Source organism: Erythrolamprus reginae, chromosome 2 (genome assembly GCF_031021105.1).
Source record: "Erythrolamprus reginae isolate rEryReg1 chromosome 2, rEryReg1.hap1, whole genome shotgun sequence".
Lineage (NCBI taxonomy): Eukaryota > Metazoa > Chordata > Lepidosauria > Squamata > Dipsadidae > Erythrolamprus > Erythrolamprus reginae.
The window spans coordinates 262,557,969-262,584,110 of record NC_091951.1 but is presented as its reverse complement, the minus strand read 5'-3'; the positions used below and the strand labels follow the sequence as shown (position 1 = coordinate 262,584,110).

The window sequence follows — 26,142 nt, the reverse complement described above, 5'->3', positions numbered from 1 at the left end:
ACGCAACGTGCCAATTCATAGTTTTGCTTAGGCAAGGATAGTTTGCTACACTGACGAACGTTCGGTTGAGGCGAGACCTCCAAAACGACAAACCTCCGAAACGCAACCGCATCAACCGAAAGCAAAAGCGGCGGAACAGCGGGGCGGGAAAGCTTCGCGCATGCCCGATAAAGATAACTTGAAACAAAACCACCATCTTCTTTTTGGACTTCCGCCTTTTGCCGCTCGCTCGTTTAAAACCGACAACCTGACATCACGTCCTTTTTTCTGTGGTTCACAGCGCCACCCGCATGTTCTTACTTGAATATTTTATTTTATTTTATTTGGAAGGAAGACGTTGGGGTGGGTGTTAGAAGAAAAAGAAGGCGGCGCCTCGGGGAAAGCTTTTGTTTCATTGGTTCTCGGGAGCGTTTGTAATCTTCTTATGGCGCCTAAGTCGGGCGGTCTGCACAAGATTTGTTTTGTTTGTTTCCTCCCCCTGTTGTTAGTTACCTCGGTCGCTTTCCCTCGCGGTTTTCACAGAAAGTCATTAAACACGTACCTTAAAAGTGATCTTTAGCCCGGTCCAAGTTAAGCATATGGCTTCTTCCAAACGCAGGGATACGGCTTCTGCGGCCGCGTCCCGCATCTTTGTGCTGGAGGAAGAAGTCAGGAGCCTGACTGAGGAGCTGACCCAGTGCCAGGTTTGTACCGCCGAGGGGGAAGATTGGAGACCCTCGCCGAGAGGAGGACCAGAGGCTTGGCTCTCGGGGACACGTTCATAAGCCTGACTTCCAGTTATGAAATGACAGATAAATACAGTACTTAAAGCGCTTCCCGGTTAAGGTTTCTGGGTGCCTGTCACTGCCTCATCTTGTGGCTTCATCTTCCTAGCCTCCTTATGATATCAATATTACTTAATATTGATATAATAATACTTAATATTACTTAATATATTAATATTGCTAATTTTTTTTGCAACCCCCAAGATAATATGAGGCTTATGCTAGAAAGAGTTTTTAAAGTCTTTTAGCTATATTAATTGGATTTTTTAGATATGTGTATTGTATATTGTTTTAATATGTTGTGAACCGTCCTGGGAGAGGGGGGGGCATACAAATGCTATCTATCTATCTATCTATCTATCTATCTATCTATCTATCTATCTATCTATCTATCCATCCATCCATCCATCCATCCATCCATCCATCCATCCATCCATCCATCCATCTATCCAATCTCTCTCTCTCTCATCTGTCTGTCTGTCTGTCTGTCTGTCTGTCTGTCTGTCTGTCTGTCTGTCTACCTACCATATTGCCCAATCCCATGGAACTCAGAGAGGCTAGCTCACCAGTTGACTTTTTTGAAAGCTAAACACCTTCAGCTTGTCCTCATTATGGCCTGGTTTCTAGATTCTTGACCAATTTGGCCTTGACCTTCTCTGCATTCATTTCACAGTTTTTGAACTGTGATACTCAGACACAATTGTCCAAATAGGAGGAAATTTTGCCACCCTGTTAGGTGTCTGCCAGCAAAACTGGTTGATAAGCTCTGCCAGTTGGAAAGACAAATTCCAAAAGTAGGTAAACATTCTCACAAGCAGTGAAAGGGTAGAATTCTAATTTGCACTTTCTAGCTTAGATCCAACAGATTTAACTTGAAGAAAAAAAAAATTAAAGGTGTATTTAGGTTGGCACCATTGAGGTTTGGCAAACACAAATAAGGAATTCAATTCATATTTATTTATTCCATCAGTGCTCCTCCTTTCCTTTCAAATATGATATACAATTGACAATAACTAGTATATAGTGAGTTTGAATAATAAATTAAAATTAATGTTGGAATTCATTAACAGGATTAAAGCTTGACAATCCCCCTCCCCCCCCTCTTCTAAAGGCAGAGAGAAATAGTGGCTAATGCAGCTCATCAGGGAATGGATTCCACAGCTTGGAAGTGGCTACCTCTAAGATTCTAAATGTAATTGATAGAAGGGTATCACCTGCACACGATAATGGTGAGATTGTATCATACTGGTGTAAAAAGGATAATTTTAAATTAGCAAATATACTTTAGAATAACTATTGGGAACATTTATATCTTATTTTTATATTGCCCCTTTTCCCAACAAATTTCTTTCTTGCTCATTTTAGAATACTATGAGACAGATTTTAATAGAATTACAGTATTGTAATGAGTCGATTGGCCCAAAGTTCACCCAAGGGAATGTCATGCTGAAATTTCAAAACAATTAGGAATAGGTTACATTGCTGTTATCTAGTAGCATGGCCATAGTTTGCATATGTGTAATCTGCAGTTTATGCATCAGGTTAAATTCTTATTGCAACTCAGTGTATAGGGTTGTGGTTGTGGGGAAAATAAGAGGAAAGTGTATTAGATTGGTTCACCACCTTGAGTTATTTATAAAAATAAAGTAGGATATTAATTAATTGAATACATAATATACTTAGATTTTTAGCTTAAAGTGTTATATAAATTGGTAAATTGTGGCTTAGTCAACAAATTGAGCTAACAATATTGCAAAGTGTTTCTAGTACATGGTTACAATCTAATAAAAATGAAGTTTCTTTTAATAATTTATTGTGAAATTTACATATTGCCAAGAGGCAACCCTAGATGGCTTATATCAAGAAAAGGATAAAACATTAAAATATCACAATAATAAATATTAGCATTAAAATTAACCTTAAAATTACAAAAGTTGTGAGGAAGGAAGCAAGATACGCATGGAACAGAGGTAGAATCTTCTTTTAGTCCATTAATCATTTTTAGTATGACATGACATGTCCCATTGGGATCCCAGGCCAATTGTCAGAGTCAGATCTTCAGGTCCTTTTTGAAGACCAAAGGGTGAGTGTGGATCTCAGGAGGCAAGATGTTCCAGATTGTGCAGGAAAATATTCCACTACTTTTCAATTTGGGAAATAGGACACAGGATGTATTTTCCTCAAAAAAGTTTTGGAAAAAGGAATACATATACAAGCCAGAATAAAAGAATGTTATGTTTTAGGTTGATACATAAACTGAGGCTTAAACATATGAAAATGGTGAGTCAGGATGCTAGATATTCAATATTGCTGCCTTTCTTTTTTATAAAATACCAATATTTTAGAAAGCAACACAGTTTGCATTTTGTTACTTCCTCAATATTTTGTATACCGTAAGTATTTGACATTCACATTATCATGGTTGGTGGCTAACTCATGCATTGCCATTATTCATAATATAATTAAACCCTTGAACATAGAATTCATTCTAACAAGATTTTGATATTATTGGGGGTTTCTAGGGTAGAACATTCACAAAGTACAGTGATCCCTCGATTTTCGCGGGTTCAAACTTCGCGAAACGCTATACCACGGTTTTTCAAAAAATATTAATTAAAAAATACTCCGCAGTTTTTTTTTCTATACCACGTTTTTTCCCACACGATGACGTCATACGTCATCACCAAGAGTCACTTCTCTCTCTCTTTCTCTTTCTTTCCTGTCATTCTCTGCTTCAATCATTTTCTCATTTCTCTTTTTTCTCCCTTTTTCTATCATTTCTCTCTCTCTCTCTACCTTCCACTCTCCCCCCTCTTGCTCTCTCTCTCTTTCTCCCTCTCCCTCTCTGTGAGAACGCCTGCCCCCACCTCTCCTGCAGCCCCCTCGCTGATAGCTGGGACGAAAGTGCTCTCAGCTAAGGGACTGTGAGAGGGGCGAGGCAGGCATTCTCAAAGCGCTCAGAGCGGCTACCGGCCGAATGAGGAGGATGAGAAGCCGTAGCCGCCAGTGCTGCTGCAGGAGGACCCGTGTCCGAAGAAAGCCGGTGAGAGGGGTGGATCGGGCGGGCGGGCGGTAGCGGTGAGGGGGCCGGAGGCGCTGGGGGGGCGGGGGCAGCCGACATTCAAAGCAATCTTTGCCGGCCTCCGCACTTTCGTCGCTCCCTGCCCTAATTTCAAGCCCGGCTCCTTGCACTGCCTTGAAAAAGGGTGCGTGGGGGTAGTTTTTGGCTGTCCATAGCCAAAAATGGTGTTTTTACTTCCGCACCGCTACTTCGCGGAAAATCGACTTTCGCGGGAGGTCTTGGAACGTAACCCCCGCGAAAATCGAGGGAACACTGTACTAAAAAAATTCCAGTTGTAAAACTTTGAACTTGCCCTGTCCCCTAAATAAGAGCAACCAGTTTCTTGTTTCAAATCTAATCCATATGGTTATACATGTATTCTTGTCCAATCTACTATATTCTTAGGCTATTGAGAGTTACTGAGACTGATCAAGAAAAGGCCTGTCAGTTGACAAGAGTTCACGGAGAGGGGCGGCATACAAATCTAAATAATAAATAAAATAAATAAATAAAGACTGGTCAAACACAGGCCTACCAGCTGAAGGAGTCTAGTAACCAAAGAAAATACCCAAATCTTTGCTTTCTTATGAAAATGGTACAAATGCACAATATTTTTTCTCACCACAGAACTTGTAATAATTTCAGGTGAAAAGCCATCTTGTTTTATTAATACAGATAGTCTTTGTATATTTGACTAATGTCACATTATCACTAGCCACAGGTGTGCTGTTCTCAGGGTATAATGACAAACTTAAAAAATGTTACCGTAAATGCTAAAAAGTGTTGATTAGGTTTTTTAAAATCTTAAATTTAATATCTCGCTTCCTCATATTTTTCAGTCAGGTGTTTGACAACTGACATGAAAAATCTCAGTATCAATGATTGCTCAATAGTATAATGGATATTGGAGTGAAGGTTTGTTCTTCAAATCTAAGATGAAAGATCTGTTCTTCCAGAAAGATCAACTGTATGTTCTGTAATTCTACGCTTTCTTTGGATTTGAAGTTGATACTAATGGTGACAGAAGTATTTTTTGCACATTCATGTTTGGGATATCAGATACATTTTTTCTGTGTTACTCTGATTTGGAAAAAAAAATCTTGGTTTTATGTGCCTGACAAGGACCTTGGAGACCAAGTATCTTATGTTTAACTTCAGCAATGCGAAAATCTTGGCTGTCTGCTATTTGGTTATCTGGTAGTACGAAGTTATAAAATGTACTTTGCTGAATCTAGATAAAAACCTATTTGTGTAATATTATGTCAGTAGTCAGACAGAGGCAATTGTCCTTTGTTATAGATAGATAGATAGATAGATAGATAGATAGATAGATAGATAGATAGATAGATAGATAGATATTGATACACACACAAACAGGCACAAAACATACATTTTTACTTATATTCATCTGTATTATTTTTTATAAATAACAAGGTGGAAAACATAAATATATAGAGATGTACTGATACAGAGATATAGATATAATTAAAATATAGTTTAACATCTGGGCTAATAGGGGCAAACAGACCAAAATATTTTTGAACTTGGAGATTCTAAGCCCAAAAGTCAATAATACATCATATCTGATTTTTTTTAAAAAAAAATTGTTCTAATCTGTTACCAATTAAATTGATTTGGAATTTTAATACTTTGAAATAGATTTATTTACCGAATAAAATTGATATTATCTACCAAAAATATTTTTATTTTAAATAAGTATTTCTGATCCAGCACTCTTATCTTGCCAACACCAGGCAGTGTTAATAATACTTATTTTAATCCGTTTCCTAATAATCTCTAATTTAACATCTAACTTACCCTTATCAGTAACATTTTTAGTATCCACAATCAATTTAATTAATATTTTAATATTTAATACAACTTCGCATCTATTCATGTTCAATATTAGTCAGATAGTTTGGTGAGAACCTTTTGAAAAGATGCATTTATTATTATGAATATTTTCTGTCATCTGCAAACATATTTGTCTCCTGACTCCAGATCATTTATGAATATGTTAAATCACACCAGTACCAATATAGATCCTTAGGGGATCCCCTGTTTTCCATGAATTTATCTGGGACAGATGTTAGACTGACTGGTCTGTAATTATGTGGATCCCCCTGGATCTCTTTTGTTAAACAAAAAAACGATGCTGCATTGGCTACCTTCCAGTCCTTTGCTAGGAAGATTTATTTTAGTGATAAATTGCATTTTTTTTATTAAGAGATCAGCAATTTCATATACTGTATGAGCATTTTAGGAAAACATTTGAACGCTATCCAGCTCTCATGATTAAATTTATAATTTAATTATAAAACCATATCCTTTATCTCTTCATTGTAATATACTGTAGTTTATCAGAGGTTCTTCCATAAGATACTATTTTGAGGCTGATAATATTTTCCAGTATTACCTTCAGAAAACAATTCAGAGCCAAATTGCAAATACAGCCACAGACACCAATGTTTTTAATAGACTGCCTCCCTCATGTAAGTTACATTGGTTGTTTATGACAAACTGGCAGCAGAAAATTCTTCCCTATTTGAAAAAAAGAATATGTATAGAATTAGTCCTTTTTCCTCACAAGCCTATTCATGAATGACTATATAGGAAACTATATTTCATTTTCTCTTAATACCTGTTACATTTTAAAGTATACTGTCTCTCTCAGTGGTATAATGGAAGAAGAAACACAGAAAAGTAACATAGTGAGCATGACTGGAAATTACCAATATTACACTAGATATATGAGCACTAGTATGGGGAGTAAACTGGAATAAACAAATGCTGGATGAGATAATGTCTACATAGTAACATTTTAAAAGATCGCATTCTTTTGATCTGTTTAATCAAATTTTCAATCCTAAAAATAGATATTTGATAGTCTAATTGCTCTGTAAATAAATATAGTTGGAGCAGTCCTAAAGTTATACTTCTTGTATTTATAGATTTACATCGTTGTTTTCCTACCTGTGGTACACAGGAATCCATTTAAATCTGAAAAAAACATAACCATAAAAGACAAGACTAGAAATAAAAAAACAAAAAACCCAAGAAAATGGTAAGAAAACACCTGTCTGATCTTGACAATATAAATCACTGGGACCTGACGGATTACATCCCAGAGTTCTGAAGGAGCTAGCAGATGTTGTTTCAGAACCAGTGTACCATATCTTTCAAAAATCAGAATCAGAAAGGTTGGTAACTGCTGGCATACAATCAGTCAATCAATCAATCAATCAATCAATCAATCAATCAATCAATAAGTCAGTCAATCAGAATAGAGCTGGAATGGACCTTGGAAGTCTTCTGATCCAACTCTCTGCTGAAGCAGGAGACCCTGTACCATTTCAGACAAGAGGCTGCCCAGTCTCTTCTTAAATTCTTCCAGCGATGGAGCAAACATAACTTCTGAAGGCAAGCTGTTCCACCAGTTCATTGTTCTCACTGTGAGGAAATTAATTCTTAGTTCAAAGTTGTTTCGCTCCTTAGTTAGTTTTCATCCATTGGTTCTTGTATTGCGTTCTGGAACTGTACTTTAGAAAACAGGTTGACTCCTCTCTTTGTGGCAGCTCTCAAATATTGGAATACTGCTATCATGTTACCCGTAGTCCTTCTTTTCACTAGACTAGACAAACAATTCCTGCACACATGTTTGTTTGTTTGTTTGTTTGTTTATTTCTCAAACAAATATAGGATAGTAGTACAGTGGTACCTTTACTTAAGAACTTAATTTGTTCCGTGACCAGGTTCTTAAGTAGAAAAGTTTGTAAGTAGAAGCAATTTTCAATGTAAAAGCAACTAATGCAAGCAAACCCATTACGAAAGACATAAATGCTTCAGAATTTGGGTGGGAGAAGGAGGAAGAAGAAGAGGAGGACAGTCGCTGCCTAAGGAAGAAGGTGAGGTAAATAAAAAAACACCAAAACTTTAAGGCTTAAAAAAAAGAAGAGGAATTCTGAGGTGTCAAGGAGGAGCACCAGTGCGAGGCTGCCTCCCATACACTGCGCCAAAGAGAGAAACCCAGGTGGGCAACGGGGTAATCTCCTGCTCCTTTGACCGAAAGGCAGCGGCTGCTGCTGCTACCTGCTTCCTCTTCCTTCCCATGCTGAAGGGCTCCCCTCTCCTCTTACTCACTAGCTTTGTAGCCGGCGCCTTTCCTTCACTGTGGTGACTCCTCGATTTGATCCGGCCAGGGCGAAGTGCCCCCTTTTGCCTTTCTGCGCCCAGACACTCTGGGAGGCAACCTCATGTCGGGTGTATGGGAGGCAGTGCGAGGGAGTCACCACAGCGAAGTGGTTTATTCTCTCTCCAAGTGCTCAGAGAAAGGAAAATGCTCTGTTTGCTCTGGCCTGCCCAGAACGAAGGGAGCATTTCTCTGGGCGCTAGCAGAGGTTTATTCCCTGTCCAAGCACCCAGAGAAAGGAAAATGCTTCATACACTCTGGACTGCCAAAGCCTCCTTAAGCGCCACCGAAAGGCTCCTCTGGCAGCCCAGAAGAGCCCAAGATGGCTGGGATTAAAGGGGGAATGGCAGGAAACTGGCCCGGCCTTCATGTCGCTCTCAAATTTCCAGGGAAATTTTTCCGGGCTCAGGTTCTTAAGTAGAAAATGGTTCTTAAGAAGAGGCAAAAATATCTTGAACACCCGGTTCTTATCTAGAAAAGGTCTTAAGTAGAGACGTTCTTAGGTAGAGGTACCACTGTATAGTGATCCCCCGATCATTGCGAGGGTTCCGTTCCAGGACCCCCCGCAATGATCGGTTTTTCACGAAGTAGCGCTGCGGAAGTAAAAACACCATCTGCGCATGCACAGATGGTGTTTTTACTTCCGCAGCGCTAGTGAGGAGCCGAAGATTGGGGTTCCTGGGAAGGGGACTCAGCTGGGAAGCGGCGCTGGGGTTTCCCCACCGCCCACGTAAACTCCTCGCCCGCCCTTCGCCCGCCCACGCCGCTCGCTCGCGCCGCTTCCCAGCTGAGTCCTGAAGCCAATTCGCTTCAGGACTCAGCTGGGAAGCGGCGAGAATGAACGGTGTGGGCGGGCGAAGGGCAGGCGCCAGACAAGCCGTTCGCCCACGCCGCTCGCTCGCGCCGCTTCCCAGCTGAGTCCTGAAGCCAATTCGCTTCAGGACTCAGCTGGGAAGCGGCGAGAATGAACGGCGTGGGCGGGCGAAGGGCGGGCGCGCAGGCAGGCGGCGGACAAGCCGTTCGCCCACGCCGCTCGCTCGCGCCGCTTCCCAGCTGAGTCCTGAAGCCAATTCGCTTCAGGACTCAGCTGGGAAGCGGCGAGAATGAACGGCGTGGGCGGGCGAAGGGCGGGCGAGCGGCAGCGAGGAGTTTGCGTGGGCGGTGGGGAAACTCCTCGCTGATGCCCGCCGCTCGCCCTCCCGCCAGCAAGAGAGGGAAGACCCAGGGAAGCCGCCCAGCAGCTGATCTGCCCGGCGCCATCTACGCATGCGTGCCCATAGAAAAAAGGGCGCGCATGCGCAGATGGTGTTTTTACTTCCGGGTTGAAAAATCGCCATATAGCCGTTTCGCAATGATCGGGATCGCAATACCCGGGGGATCACTGTATATATAAACGTAACATAGGAAGTAATGTTAAAAGAAGACAATAGGACAGAGACGATAGGCACAATGGTCTGCTTATGCATACTCCTTACAGAACTCTTTAAAAGGGGAGAGATCATTACAGATTTGATGAGTTCCCCTTCTATTCCCTCATCTAAATATTTTATGAAGATATTGAAGAGTACTGAGCCTAGAACAGAACCTTGTGACACCCCCCTGCTTACTTCCCTTCCTTTCTCTACACTGAAAATGTAGTACCATTAATGACTACATGCTGAGTGCTGTTTGTCAACCAGTTACTAATCCATCTGGTAATGATTTACTTTAATTTACGGTAATTTAATTAATTTGACTTCTATGCCGCCCAATCCCAATGGGACTCAGGGCGGTGTACATGCACACATACAATATAACAAGAGTCAAATATTAGTTAATAAAGAACAGTAAAACTATACTAAATCCAATAACTATCCAATTAAACACACATGCATATAGAATCAGTTACAATTTGGCCGTGATAAGATGTTACATTCACGGCCCCCAGACCTGCCAGCAAAGCCAGATCTTCACGGCCTTTTGGAAGGACAATAGGGTGGAAGAAGTACGGACATCGGGGGGGGCAGCTGGTTCCATAAGGTCAGGGCAGTCACAGAGAATGCCCTCTCCCATGGCCGCGTGATGTTGTCTATTCCACTTTTTTCTAGCTTACCAAGATGTAGAGTATGGTCTACTTTGTAGAGTCTTCGGAGAGGGGCGGCATACAAATCTAATAAATTATTGTTGTTGTTGTTGTCAAATGCCTTACTAAAATCCAAGTATAGTAGATAAACCAAAAGACCTAAGATTTATGCTGCTTTCCATATTTAGGTTGGAATTGTGGTACGTAATGATACCTAAAGAGGCACTCAGATTTAATTTGTCATTACGGAACATTCAGGGGATAGACATAATTTAATATTTCTGCATTCATATTATCAGTGAATTGCAGGCATTAAACCTCCACCAAACACCAAATACCGTTTTATATAAGACTTTGTTTAGTTCTAATACACTCAAAATAATCTTCCAACTAACAGTAGATGACCCATAATTGGTTTTTTGATACTATTTATTTGTTTGTTTGTTTATTTATTTATTTAATATTGCCACCTATTCACTCAAGGAGACTTACAAAATAAAATCCACATTTAAAACAATAACTAACAAAAAGAATAAAATAAATCAATATAGTACAATATAACAAAATCACTCCCATCCCCACCTACCCACCCGGTCTGGGTTCCCCAGGCCCACTGGCAGAACCAGGAGTTCAGTGCCTTCCGGATAAGTATTAGAGTGGGGGCCATTCTAATCTTCAGGGGAATGGTGTTCCAAAGAGAGGGAGCCACCAAGGAGAAGGACATTCTTCTGGGTCCCAACAGGTGTATCTCCTTCAGGGATGGGATGGGACCCCGCAACATTCCCTGTCTCCCCACTCTGATGGGTTGGGTAGATGTGACCAGCGAGAGATGGTCCCTCAGATAACATTGATGGCATCACCATGCTTCTATCTTGTCAATGTGACTGATAAAAACAAGCAATTATGAACAGTGAGCCTCCAGTACCAAACTTGCACATCCATATTGCATAGCACAGTACTTTTTGATTTCTTCCCTACAAATGATTAGTAAAATTTCAGTCAAGTCGTCTGCCAATTTTTTTCATTCACTTGATTCAGTCCACTCATTATGAGCAGCACATTTTACTTCTGCGCAAAGTTGATCCTGCCAAGTTTTTCAGTCATATAATTTAATCTACATATTCAGACACAGCTTAACATAGTGTATTCTGCCTTTCAGTGCCAAGTCAGATCAGAGTAAATTGTAAAAGCATGAACCCTTTAATGGACTACTTTCTCCCATTCCTCCCATTCTCCATTGTAGGATTTTCTAGTCTTTGACACTCCATAATTGCAATTGGAGGCTTTATTTGTTTGTTTGTTTGTTTGTTTGTTTGTTTGTTTGTTTATTTATTTATTATATTTTTATGCCGCCCCTCTCCGGAGACTTTAAAGGGCATGGTACAAATCAGATACAAAGAACCACAGTGCAGTGATTCTATAGCTTCTTTAAGTATACATATAATTGTGTTCATGAACACTGAATTGAAGCAAATTGTTACATTTGTATATAAGTTATTTGCAACAGGAAAATACTTGCAATATTTTTCTTCATTTTCTTTCCCCATGATTAAAATATATTTTCTCTTTTGGAAAATATATATATTATATATATGAAATTGTAATAGTTTTATAGTTTTACAGCTTAAGTTAAAATATAAAATATTTACAATAAGGGGGCCCAATGGCTCAAAAGTTAAAGATGCTGAGTTGTCAGGTAGAGAACTGACAGTATATGTTTAAGACCTGAGCACCATGCAACAGTGTGACCTCATGTTACTTGCCCCAACTCTAGCCACCGAAGAATTTGAAAACAAGCAAATGCAAGCAGATAAATAGGTACCACTGTAGTGGGAAGGTAACCACGTTCCATTCACCTTTCGTCTATAGTCATGCTGGCTACATAACCATGGAAGGATCTTCGGACAACGCTGTTCCTCTCCACTAGGAAGCAGAAATGAACAGCGGCCCTTATTTAAATAAGCATATTTTAACTTAAGCTGTAGAACTATAAAATTCTAAAATTCTTTAGGGGAAACCTTTTCCTTTACTTAGAAACATAGAAACATAGAAGTCTGACGGCAGAAAAAGACCTCCTGGTCCATCTAGTCTGCCCTTATACTATTTTCTGTATTTTATCTTAGGATGGATATATGTTTATCCCAGGCATGTTTAAATTCAGTTACTGTGGATTTATCTACCACGTCTGCTGGAAGTTTGTTCCAAGGATCTACTACTCTTTCAGTAAAATAATATTTTCTCATGTTGCTTTTGATCTTTCCCCCAACTAACTTCAGATTGTGTCCCCTTGTTCTTGTGTTTACTTTGTTTACACTTCTTTCTTTTTATTTTTTTCATTTTATTTTTGTTTGTTTCATCTTAGATTTTTGATTATTTAGAATAAAGATGATCTACCTATTAGTGCAAATATTATTATATTTATATATTAGAGTCATATTATATGTGAAACGGAAAAGGGCAAGTGTGACACTGCTACAATAGCCTCCTCTAAAAAAAATCTTATCTGTTTCAGATCTAAATAGCAGCATATCCCTATTTCAAAAATTAAGGTTAGTTAAGATTAATTATAATTTGAAATTTATAAACACATTGAAAGAAAGAAATACTATTTTTGAAAAAAGCTGTTTCCTCATCCACATTACTATTACTAGCGTTGCTGGGAAATTTCAGTTCAACTTACTTAACTGATACTGTCATTTATCTCCGAGTCCGCGGAGAGGGGCGGCATACAAATCTAAATAATAAATAAAATAAATAAAATCTTGCATCTAAGGTTTCATTCATTCTACAATTTAGCCTCACAAAAAATAAAGAAGAAAGTTAGGTTGAGAAGTCAATGGATTTTTAAAAAATTAGTTGGCCTTAAGATCAGGTTCCACAGAGTTGGCCTTCTCCGATTAGGTCCCACAGAGTTGGCCTTCTCCGGGTACTGTCGACTAAACAATGTCATTTGGCGGGTCCCAGGGGAAGAGCCTTCTCTGTGGCAGCCTCGACCCTCTGGAACCAGCTCCCCCCTGAGATTAGAACTGCCCCCACCCTCCTTGCCTTGTGTAAACTCCTTAAAACCTACCCCTGCCGTCAGGCATGGGGGAGTTGAGACACCTCCCCCAGGCTTATACAATTCATGTATGATATGTTTGTGTGTATGCCTGCTTTAATAACGGGTTTGTTTTAAATGTTTTTAAATTATTAGATTTGTCGTGAATTGTTCTATTGTTGTTGTAAGCCACTCCGAGTCTACGGAGAGGGGCGGCATACAAATCTAATAAATAAATAAATCTGAATTGGACAGCTTTAAAATAACGGTTACTGCTGATTTTGAGTTTTTTAGCTGTAAAGTAATGCATTTGGGGGAATGGGAATGAGTGATTTTTAAATGTTATTAGGGTTTTTAGAGCAATTAGTTAAATGAATTGGATTTTTAGATATTTATATTGTATATTATGTATGTATACTTTTGTTAGCCAATCAGATTACATTACAATTTCCATATTCACCGTGATTAAGTGGTTTTACATTGTTAAAGTTATTACAATGATTACAATTCTTCTCTCTGCAGTTTGGAATACAGTATTACATCAGGGAGGACCCAATCCTGACAATTTTATATGGCTTAGAATGTGAAATAAATGATTGTGAGTAGCTAACATTATGAAAATTAAATAAAACAAAAACAAATCCACATGCACATACAAAAATTAAATCACACAGCAAACAGGAAAAGCTACACAAACAGTCAATAGTTAGCTGACAATACCCAGAGCAGGCCTTTTCTACTGGGTCAGATAGGAAAAATAGAAACATCTTGAATTTGATTCACTTTGATTCAGCATAGTAACGTGGGTGCCATAACATTTGCTCATCTGTTTAGTAAATAGAAATGTGATGATGTCAGTGGCCAATTAAAATCTAGCACTAAACCTGAGAAATGTGAACCATCCCTAACAGTTAATAATCAAATATTTTTTTTGGATATTATAATTACTTTATACATCCCTAAAATAATCCTTTCAGCATTCCTTCACTTCAGCTTCATCTGAAATAACCCAAATAGTTTATTCTTAAGTGCATTCTTTCAGTTGGAGGCTCTTGTGTTTAGTCTTTTTTTTATCCAATTTGAAAACATTTTTATTTCTATCATTACATTAGTTGCAGCCTTTTTTTTCTTTTCTATACTGAGTGTCCAATATATTTCCTCACTTTTTGCAGCAATCATCATCTTAGATGCATTACCCCCCTTCTACGTCCTATTTCACTTCATCATTCTACCAAGCATCCTTTTTCATATTTCCCATCTAACTCCCCAGATTTCTCTGGCACTTTGTAACACAATTCTTTTCAATGTGATTCAAGCAACTTTATACCTTTCAGCCACTTTCCATTAATTCTTTTGGGAAATTAATGTATTTTAATACCTTTTTCATATAGGACTCATTTTTTTTCTTTTTCTTTTGCTGCTAATGTACTTTCATACTTTATTGTATTTTCACTCTTATTTTTCTTTTAGGTTCATTTTTCCTCAAGATCTACTCTTAACACTAAACAATGATCCATCTCTCGTTCAGAACTTCTTATTACTCTTACTCATATAACCTTCACTAATTTTCTCTATCTTTCATCCTAAACAGTCCAGTCAGCTATGCTTTTAGACTTTCATTCCTGTATTGTCGGTATACATGAATAAATGTATGCTTTTAAACTATATGTTTGAAACAAGCAGTGCTTTTTCTAAGTCGATTTTCACTAGGCAATTATTCTCATTCGTTTCTGAATATTTGAATGAGAACATGCTGCATTTCCCCCTATACTTTGCCGGTGCATTTACTGTTAATCTTCACTGGAGCAATAGCCAACCAATGGATTCCTAATTTCATATGAATTTATAGCAAAGTGACAGTAGAAAATAAAAGGGGTCCAGTCATGTGATGCCATTAACCTCAACAAATTGCTGCCTTAATTATGGGCCAATTATGGTTGTAAGTTGAGGACTATCTTTACAGTTTTGGTGAGTCGAGGCTTTCACACAGTCATTTCTAATAAGATTGAGAATGTATTGTATAGGTTGGTGGTTTGGTCCACATTTAGAATCTGTTCTAATGCTGTTCCTCCTCCTCCTCCTCCTCCTCCTCCTCCTCCCTTTGTTCTTGTTCTTCTTCTTGTTCTTCTTCTTGTTCTTCTTCTTGTTCTTCTTGTTCTTCTTGTTCTTCTTGTTCTTCTTGTTCTTCTTGTTCTTCTTCATCTTGTTCTTCTTGTTCTTGTTCTTGTTCTTCTTCTTCTTCTTGTTGTTCTTCTTCTTCTTCTTCTTCTTCTTCTTCTTCTTCTTCATCCCCCCCCCTCCTTCATAGCCATGTGCTATGGAATGGCAAGGCGGGAAGAAGCTGAAGCAAATGGTGGAAGCTCACTCCACTATGCAGAGCTAGGGCTTGAACGGCCAGAGCTGAAACCATATCCAACTTCATGAAGCCACTGAGCCACTGCACCTCCTTTTTACATGTTCCTAGCATTCTATTAAACACAACATCTTTAATATAGATGACTTCACTTTTTCCCTTTGTTCACAAATGTATATTTCTCAGCAAATAGTTTAGGCATAAAGGCAGATTACAATATCTTCAACTTGGGTAGAGTGAATATATATTTAGATGAATACGCACATACACATACACACACATATTTTTAGTTTACTAATAGCTGAAGGGTTATCAGATAATTTTGTGGATTCTTCAACAATTCATTACTTTGTAACATTTGAAAAATGTTCTATCTTCTACCATAAAAGCTGGCTTAATTTATTGCAACACCTATACCATACTTTTAAATCAGTCTACAGTACATGGCATACGACCTTATCAGTAGATCAGTGTTTTTCAACCAGTGTGCAGTGGCACACTAGTTTGCCGCGAGACCTGGTCAGGTGTGCCGCGAAGCTCAGAGAGAAAGAAAGCAAGAGAGAGAGAAAGCAAGAGAGAGAGAGAAAGAAAGCAAGAGAGAGAAAGAGCGTGCGAGAGAGAAAAAGAACTAGAGAGAAAGAAAGCAAGATAGAAAGAACAAGAGAAAGAAAGAGAGAGAGAAAGAAAGAGAGAGAAAAAGAGAGAGAGAGAAAGAGAGGGGGGGAAGGAGAGAGAGAGAGAAAGACATAGAGGGACGTAGGGAGGGAGAGAGAAAGAGCAAAAAAGAGAGAAAGGAAGGAAGAGAAAGAAAGAGGGATGGAGAGAGAGAGAAAGAAAGAGGAAGGGAGAAAGAAATAGAGCGAAGGGGAGGAAGAGAGAGAATTTTTTTGTCCAAACTTTTTTTAGCCCCCCCCCGCTCAATGTGCCCCAGGGTTTCGTAAATGTAAAAAATGTGCCGCGGCTCAAAAAAGGTTGAAAATCACTGCAGTAGATGAATGGGAAACTGTACTTATTTGACCAAGCCTGGGTAATTTCTCCCACTGTAATATTTTTTTCATTGGAACCGATCCCAAAGATTCCTACCTCTTTTGCTTTCTGGAAGAACTGGAATTACAGTGATCCCCCGCTCGTTGCGAGGGTTCCGTTCCAGGACCCCCCGCAACGAGCGGGTTTTCGCGAAGTAGCGCTGCGGAAGTAAAAACACCATCTGCGCATGTGCAGATGGTGTTTTTACTTCCGCAGCGCTAGCGAGGAGCCGAAGATTGGGGGCGGCGCGGCTGTTTTAAAACGTCGCCGACGACATGGGGGGCTCGCTAGCACCCCCCTAACCCGGGTTGGGGGTTCGGGGGGTGCTAGCGAGCCCCCCATGTCGGCGGGGACGTTTTAAAACACCCGCGCGGCTTTCCAATGAGTCCCGAAGACAAACGTCAAACTTCCGCGTTTGTCTTCGGGACTCATTGGAAAGCCGCGCGGGTGTTTTAAAACGTCCCCGCCGACATGGGGGGCTCGCTAGCACCCCCCCGAACCCCCAACCCGGGTTTGGGGGGGTGCTAGCGAGCCCCCCATGTCGGCGGGGACGTTTTAAAACACCCGCGCGGCTTTCCAATGAGTCCCGAAGACAAACACGGAAGTTTGACGTTTGTCTTCGGGACTCATTGGAAAGCCGCGCGGGTGTTTTAAAACGTCCCCGCCGACATGGGGGGCTCGCTAGCACCCCCCCGAACCCCCAACCCGGGTTTGGGGGTGTGCTAGCGAGCCCCCCATGTCGGCGGGGACGTTTTAAAACACCCGCGCACCTTCCCAACTGAGCCCTCAAGCCAAGCGCCAAAGGCGAACTTCTGCGCTTGGCTTGAGGGCTCAGTTGGGAAGGCGCGTGGGTGTTTTAAAACGTCCCCGCCGACATGGGGGGCTCGCTAGCACACCCCCAAACCCGGGTTGGGGGTTCGGGGGGGTGCTAGCGAGCCCCCCATGTCGGCGGGGATGTTTTAAAACACCCGCGCGCCTTCCCAACTGAGCCCTCAAGCCAAGCGCCAAAGGAGAACTTCTGCGCTTGGCTTGAGGGCTCAGTTGGGAAGCGGCCCGAGCGAACGGCGTGGGCGGGAGAAGGGCGCGCGAGCCACGGGCGCGCGGGCAGGCAGGCTGCGGACAAGCCGTTCGCTCGGGCCGCTTCCCAGCTGAGTACTCAGCTGGGAAGCGGCCCGAGCGAAGCGGCAGCATCGAGGAGTTTGCGTGGGCGGTGGTGGGGAAACTCCTCGCTGATGCCGGCCAAGAGGGGGAAGACCTAGGGAAGCCGCCCAGCAGCTGATCTGCCCGGCCCCATCTACGCATGCGTGCTCATAGAAAAAAAGGGCACGCATGCACAGATGGTGTTCTGACTTCCGGGTTCAAAAATCGCAAATTACCCTGTTCGCAATGGTCGGGGACGCAATAACCGGGGGATCACTGTATATCTGGATTTCATGGGGTTCAATCTTTGACTTATATTCTTAGAATTCCTGGATATCACTTGGCTATACTGCTTTAGTATATTTTGGGTGTGCATGGGATTTGTCTTGGAACTGGGCATTGAGTTTTTGCGTAAGGCCTCTATGCTGTTACTCTGTTTTTAAGAAGGTTTTCGTCAGCTACGATTTAAAAAAGATTAAGGTCAAAGTATGTCTTGAACTCTTAAGAAAACTGGAGAAGTAGTAGCAGGTGTTTTTGTATGTGAGTGGCCTCATGAGGCATTACGATTATCAGACCAAGCAGGAGAGAAACTTAAATAATCTCTTCTGGTCCCAAGTTTAGAAAGTGGTATTAGTATTCTGTTTTTCCTGATACAACAGCGCATCTAGAAACAGAACTAGAAGAGAATCAAGTAATGCTTCACATTTTTATAGTGTCTCTTTGCAGAAAATTAGTTAAATAGAATGTATTTTTGGTTAATATGGAAAATATTTTGTACTGTATTTTCCATTCTAGAAATCTATTAGTTCTACCTGTGCAAGCATGTAAACACAGTGTGTCCCACCTCACGGTATGATGTTCTTCAAGGCTCTTTTCGTGGTTGTGTTTGTACCCTCTGATTAACAATATTAGTAGTTATTTTATGTATTTGTTTCTTTTAACAGATTTATCCATATCAAACCCAGAACTTTGGATAAATAATTTTTAATCACATTTTATACACATACCGTTTGCTGGATCTTTTGCAACAAATCCTTTATGAATCAGAATACCACTCCCTTGTAGTGTAGGGTTTCAGCTTTTAGCTAGATTTAACTAACAGTTCCCAAACAATATGCAGAGGTAGAGACATGCATAAAGAATAAAAAGAAATAAAAAACTCACTCCAACGATACATAATGTGATAACCAAAATATACCAGGTAGTGGAAATGACTAAATTGACTTACAAACTACAAGATAAGGACATGGAGGACTTTCACAAAAGCTGGGATAGATGGTATATCTGGGTTGCAAAAAATAAAATAAAATAAAATGAAAAGAAATTAGGAACCCCAAATCCAAATTTAGAGACAATAAATTTAAATATCATTAACAAATACAGTACTAACAAATTATAGCACCACTATACCATTGAAGAAAAAAGGATATATGATTGATATAATGATAAGGAGATTATAAGATTGTACTTATGTATTAAATGTATAACAATTGTAAAAAGGAAGATTTTCCTTTGTAAGTTAGACGTAAGCTGCACATAAATCACAGTACTCTTCGAGTAGTGCCAATTGTAAATAATGATACCAAATATGTTATATATAAAGCAGAATGCTTTATTTCTTTTCCTTTTCTTATCTTCTTTTCCCTTTCTCTTTTTTTCCCCTTTCATATTTGTCTTATTTGTACATATCGTCACTATGCTGTCTTTTGTTGTGTAATTTTAATGTAAATATTAATAAAACTTTTTTCAAAAAAAAAAAAGAATAAAAAGATAGCGTAAATTTAATATACACCTTAAAAATATACACCTTAAAAAAAGAAATATCTCATTTCCTTTCCATGGCCTTTCACCTTTACAGTCAATAATCAATCTATAGTATCTTTATATCTGGCATATATATGTAGCATAATTACTCTGCTCCCAGAGGAAATGCACTTGAACTAGTGATTCCAATAAACACTCCAATGTGTGTTTGTCATCTGATCATTCTAATCTGTAAATCTATTTATTTATTTATTAGATTTATATGCCGCCCCTCTCTGAGGACTTGGGACGGCTTACAGCATATGAAAAAAACCCCAATATAAATATCTAAAATTCCAATTAATTAACTAATTACTCTAAAAAAACCGATCTAAAAAATATTCAATTTGCTGACATTGGTCTGAGTCCTACTGTTGGGATTAGTGGGGAAGAGGGGAGGGGGAGCTGTGGATCTTGCTCAGTGCCTTTGGCCCAAGTTCTTTATAGCTGGAGTCAGGTACAGCCAAGCGCAGCCTGGTTTAAACATAGTCTAGCTACTCTAGATGAGCCATTCTTCTCCTTGCTCTGTCCGAACATACAGCCGCCTCTTGCCCGCCCTGCTCCCTCGCATCCAGGGGCATCAGGGACAAGCTGCAGGATGGGCTGCAGGGGAGCAGCTCCAGATGAGTCTGTGTCTCCCGAAGCTGCCACTATTGGAACTGCGACAAGCAAGAGGTGGGCATGACAGCTGTACGGCCATCTGACCTCCAAGCCATGGCCACAAAATAAGCCACGCCCACAGAACTGCCAGTAAAAAAATTTGGAACCTATCCCTGAAGCATACCTTTTAATATGGCACAGAATCTACTTTCTTTCCCAGGTGATGGCAGAACCATATTTAGTATTAGCAAGACACAGATGCATAGTAAGCCTCCCTGAGTCCTTCGGGATTGGGCAGCATAGAAGTCAAATAAATTTATAAATAAATGAAGGAAGGAAGGAAGGAATCTACTTTATTGATGCTTAGTTGTACTTTATGTCAACATGATGGTGAAGAGGTATAATTATTTATACATGGTATGCTTGTGTGTGTGTGTCTGTTAGTATATGGGGTTTTTAAATCTTTAAATATTTTAAACTTATTCGGATTATTTATGATTTGTTTTACTCTGTTGTGAGCCGCCCCGAGTCTTCGGAGAGGGGCGGCATACAAATCTAAATAATAAATAAATAAAATAAATAAATTTTCACTGTTGACTGAAACACAATCCCATTGTTTCTCTCTTTTAAAATTATCTCTTTCACTCTGAAACTTGACCTGCAATCATTGCAAATGCTTTACTGTGCAGCAGTGGAAAGAGCACCTCACTTTCAATATAGTTCTCAAAACACTTCCGATTTTATGTTTTATAACTGTCTTTTTCCATTTTTCATACACATTCCCATAAGTGAGCAGATACTGTTTTTGACATGCAGTGGTAGAGTGAGTAATTTTATTTTTAATAAGAAAATTTGGGGGAACTTCCAAATGACATCTGTACAGATATATTTTTAACTCTTCAAGACAGACTTCCGATGACCTTTCTGTTCTGTTAACATACACTTGGTAAGATGAGTAGTCCTTGGGTACTTTGAAGATTGATACATCCTACGCTTTGACAGCTATAGAATTGGGTTACTCTGCCAATTTCAGACTAGAAGTGCAATTTTATTTCAGATGGTATTAATGGAAGCTAAGAACAAGTTTCAAGACTATGTTATTAAGACTTAATAGTGTGAAACATTTTATAAAATGTGTGGAAAAAATTAAAATCTTTCAGAACTTAATCAGATGACAATATATCATATTTTGACAATCAAAATAATATTTAATAGAATATTTATTCTAGCATTTTTGTTTAATAATTGTTTAGTAATTACCCTGAAGCTTTAGACACATCTCCAGATATTTTCCAACATATGTATGTAAATATGAGGAAGTATTAGAGCAAGATTCAACCTTGAAACCTACAAATAGCTTTTTAGCTTTTTCATATTTTCAATAGCCAAGTATCTCATGAGAAGACAATCTTTTTATTATTATCATTATCATTATTATCATCATCATCTCTTTTATTCATTAAATATGAAACTCAGTCAACTGAACATTTAAAGATGTATCGCAAATATTGATTGGCACTGATGGTTGATATGGTTTGCTGACAGCATCCTAGATATCAACCAAGTTTCTTCTTTTTTAAAAAAATTACTGCAACTGCTGCTGCTATTATTATTATTATTATTATTATTATTATTATTATTATTATTATTATTTCTATTTCAGTCTTATCCCTGGCAGAGGCAATCCAGGAGTATATTACAATCAGTAGTTTTGAATGTCAGTTAAAACTGGTGTGTTGCCATCTTTAATGTTTTTCATGTTTTGTTTTATTAAGGCTGATAAAGAATTTGTATGGTCTTTATGGAAACGTCTCCAGGTTGCAAACCCAGATCTTACTCAAGCAATCAGTTTGGTTGTGGAAAGGTAAGTAGGAGGATTTTTTAAACTATGCATTTTATGTCCCACTATATAAGTAAAGTAACCTACTGAAATTAAGATATAGTTCCGTAAGATATATTCTAGATATCTGGAAAATGAAAGTAGTTAAGTTATATTTTCTAATTTATTCAAACATTCAATACATTCTACTTGTTGGAGGGTTGTAGTCTAAGCCACCCAGTTTAAAAAATCATGGTAAATTTAGTTTATGGGAAAAAAACCTAATTTGGTATGTTTTAGCGTAAATTGAGATAGAGATATAAATGTCAGTAGAATGACACTGCTTTTCTGGATAGACTCCCATGTTGGCAGAAAATTCTATTGGTGTAGATTTTTCCTTGGCTATGTTCCATCTGTGAAGTGGAGGTTTATCAGGATTTGGCATATATCTTCATTCAAAGCCACATGGCTTTCTTAATACAGCCATTCTATAACTGTTCTAACTATGACAATTTCCAGTCTGGGACTTGTTATATCTTATTTCTCCCATGATGGAAAGAAAGAAGAAACTCTGCCTTCTGTTTTCTACTCTACCTCAGAATTAAAATTTCAAACACTAGATATGGGTAAAGTAGATATAGATGTTGCAAGAACATCTTCAGGCTTTCTTTCTCTTCCTGCATATACATGGGACATAATCGGGACTATATTGTCTTGTTAGTTGATGTAAATATAAATTAAAGTTATATAAGGTAAGCAGTAGTTCTACAATTACTTTTTAAATTTATTTTTAGATAAATATATATAGATATCTTTACCTGAGTAGGCATCTTCTAACAATGTCTAAAGATAATAAACTTTGCTATATCTTGTGGGACAGACAGATGTAATTGGGGAGTGTTGTGTTTGGGCCTGGGCCAGCCGTTGCTCCCACAGATGGGAGAGATGTGGCACAAAGTGAATGTGAAAGCCTGGCTGACAGCCAGGAAGATGTGGCAGACAGCCAGGAAGATGTGGCAGACAGCCAAGAAAATGTGGCAGACAGCCAGGAGGATTCAGTAGACAGCCCAGGGGATTTGGCCTGCAGTCCCTCAGACAGTCTTTCCTCGCTCAGTTCATCTGCAGATCAATATATTGATCTATGTAGCCGAAGAGCTATGCAAAGAAGAGATCGCTTTAAGGAGTATTACAAATTATTATAGGAACACCTGGGTTGGGTGTTGGGTGAATAAAAAGGGAACAAGGGCCAAGGCAAACTGTGGCTGTTTATCTGTGTTGTTTTGTGGTTTCTGCTTCGAAGTTTCTGTGCCGTTGGAGTTTTCAACCCAGCTTTGTCAGACCAGTGGGAGGTGAAAACTCTGGGACTTGCTGTTTGCTTCAAAGATTCAAAAGGATTCCTGAAACGTCTTTGCTCATTCCAGGTTGTCTTTGTTTGTTTTTCCCTGTGTTTTTTGTATGCGGCTGAAGCAAGCCTTGCATTGTTTTCGGACATTAAGAACTGTTTTTTGAGTAAGCTATTTTTGTTTCTCTAATACAAGTTTGCTGATTAGCAGAGCACGTGTGTGTTTGATTTCTTTTCATTGGACTACAGTATTACGCATTGCCGAGCCAGTCAGGCAGAACAGGGAGAGAGAAATTTCCTCAAGTAACCTCCCGTGTAGGGCTTTAAAGGTCAAAAACATCAATACAGAAGTATTGAGACTTGGTCCTTGGTCACGCTTACTCTCACTTTTCATATTTTTTTCAAATTCCTCTTTTTTTTAGAATAATTTTATTAAAATTCCACAGGTCCTCCCTAAATTTCTTCCTAATGTATTGTGAACTCCCGTTTCTTGTCTAATCATTTCCTAGAATCATCTCTTCCCTTTTTATCTCAAGGTTATTCTCACATACAATTTTATTACTTGAGAATATACTAGTAGTATTACTATTTTCAATTGGTTAATTTTTCCCCCCTGAGACATCTATATTTTAACATTGAAACATACGTAGAAGACTGACGGCAGAAAAAGACCTCATGATCCATCTAGTCTGCCCTTATAGTATTTTCTGTATTTTATCTTAGGATGGATATATGTTTATCCCAGGCATGTTTACATTCAGTTACTGTGGATTTACCAACCACATATGCTGGAAGTTTGTTCCAAGGATCTACTACTCTTTCAGTAAAATAATGTTTTATTATGTTGCTTTTGATCTTTCCGACTATCAGAAATCACTACCCCTAAATCCTTCTCTTCTGAAGTTTTTGCTAACACAGAACTGCCAATACAATACAGTGATCCCCTGGTTATTGCGTTCCCGACCATTGCGAACAGGCTAATTTGCGATTTTTGAACCCGGAAGTCAAAACACCATCTGCGCATGCGTGCCCTTTTTTTCTATGGGCACGCATGCGTAGATGGCGCCGGGCAGATCAGCTGCTGGGCGGCTTCCCTAGGTCTTCCCCCTCTTGGCGGGCATCAGCGAGGAGTTTCCCCATCGCCCACGCAAACTCCTCGCTGCTGCCACTTCGCTCAGGCCGCTTCCCAGCTGAGTACTCAGCTGGGAAGCGGCCCGAGCGAACGGCTTGTCCGCAGCCTGCCTGCCCGCGCGCCCGCGGCTTGCGCGCCCTTCTCCCGCCCACGCCGTTCGCTCAGCTGGGAAGCGGCCCAAGCGAACGGCTTGTCCGCAGCCTGCCTGCCCGCGCGCCCACGGCTCGCCCGCCCTTCTCCCGCCCACGCCGTTCGCTCGGGCCGCTTCCCAGCTGAGTACTCAGCTGGGAAGCGGCCCGAGCGAACGACTTGTCCGCAGCCTGCCCACGCCGTTCGCTCCCCCTCTTGCTGGCGGGAGGGCGAGAAGCCCTCCCCAGCACCCGCTCGCCCGCCCTTCGCCCGGCCACCCGCCCGTTCGCTCGCTGCTCACCCGGGTTTGGGGTGTGTGTGCTGGCAAGCCGCCCATGCCGGCAGCGACGTTTTAAAACAGCCGCGCGGCTTTCCAATGAGTCCCGAAGACAAACGCGGAAGTTTGACGTTTGTCTTCGGGACTCATTGGAAAGCCGCGCGGCTGTTTTAAAACGTCGCCACCGGCATGGGCGGCTTCCTAGCAGCCCCCCAAACCCAGGTTGGGGGTCAGGGGGGTGCTGGCAAGCCCCCCATGCCGGCGGCGACGTTTTAAAACAGCCGCGCCGCCCCCAATCTTCGGCTCCTCGCTAGCGCTGCGGAAGTAAAAACACCATCTGCACATGCGCAGATGGTGTTTTTACTTCCGCAGCGCTACTTCGCGAAAACCCGCTCGTTGCGGGGGGTCCTGGAACGGTACCCTCGCAACGATCGGGGGATCACTGTACTCCGATTGAGGATTCCTTTTCCCCAAGTGCATTATTTTATATTTGCAAACATTAAACTGCAGTTTCCATTGCTTTGACCATTTATCTAGTAAAGCTAAATCATTTACCATATTACAGACGCCTCCAGGAATATCAACCCTATTGCACACTTTAGAGTCATCGGCAAATAGGCAAACCTTCCCTACCAAACCTTCCCCTATGTCACTCACAAACATATTAAAAAGAATAGGACCCAGAACAGACCCTTGTGGCACACCGCTTGTAAGCTGTCTCTGCTCAGAATACTCGCCATTAACAACAACTCTCTGATGTCTACGCTTCAGCCAGCTGCAAATCCACTGAACTATCCAGGGATTAAGTCCAATCTTCACTAATTTATCTATCAGCTCTTTATGTAGAACCGTATCAAAGGCTTTGCTGAAGTCCAGATAGGCAATATCCACGGCACCACCTTGATCCAACACCTTTGTGACATAGTCAAAGAAGTCAATGAGATTAGTCTGACATGATTTGCCTTCAGTAAAGCCATGCTAATTTGGGTCCAATAAGTTATTGTTTTTTAGGTGCTGATTTATCCTCTTTTTGAGTAGAGTCTCCATCATTTTAACTTTATGACTTATTCTTTAAGCACTGCAGATATTTTATGATACACAACTCCCAACATAAATTTGGAGGATGAAGGCAATCATAGATAAGATTTTATTTATTTTCAGGAGACTTGGTTCTAGACCTTACGCACAAGGAAACATCTGATGGCCAGCTCAGATTCAAAAGAGTCTGAGTTGGATGAAGCTTCTCAGCATGGCCTGAACAAATTCTAGCAATGAGGTACATGAGACTGACAGGGCTGAGGTACATTCAGGCCACCTGGAGGCAGCAAAAAGATGAGAAGCTGGATCCAAGACTGTAATTGTATATGGGAATCACAGTGAGGGATGCTTGATTGATCAGTCTGTTAGA

The 26,142-nt window shown here is 40.3% G+C and overlaps 1 protein-coding gene across 2 annotated transcripts in view; it reads left to right on the top strand.

Annotated features, from left to right (window-relative positions):
• Window positions 1–261: 261 nt before the first annotated feature.
• The window catches only part of CNTLN (centlein), a 243,510-nt gene continuing 217,629 nt past the window's right edge, over window positions 262–26,142 (top strand). For both annotated transcript variants that reach the window (XM_070742532.1, XM_070742531.1), the window contains exons 1-2: window positions 262–683; window positions 21,811–21,899. In XM_070742532.1, coding sequence (XP_070598633.1) covers window positions 579–683; window positions 21,811–21,899 — 194 coding nt within the window. In that variant the 5' untranslated portion in view covers window positions 262–578. The remainder of the gene's footprint in view (window positions 684–21,810; window positions 21,900–26,142) is intronic.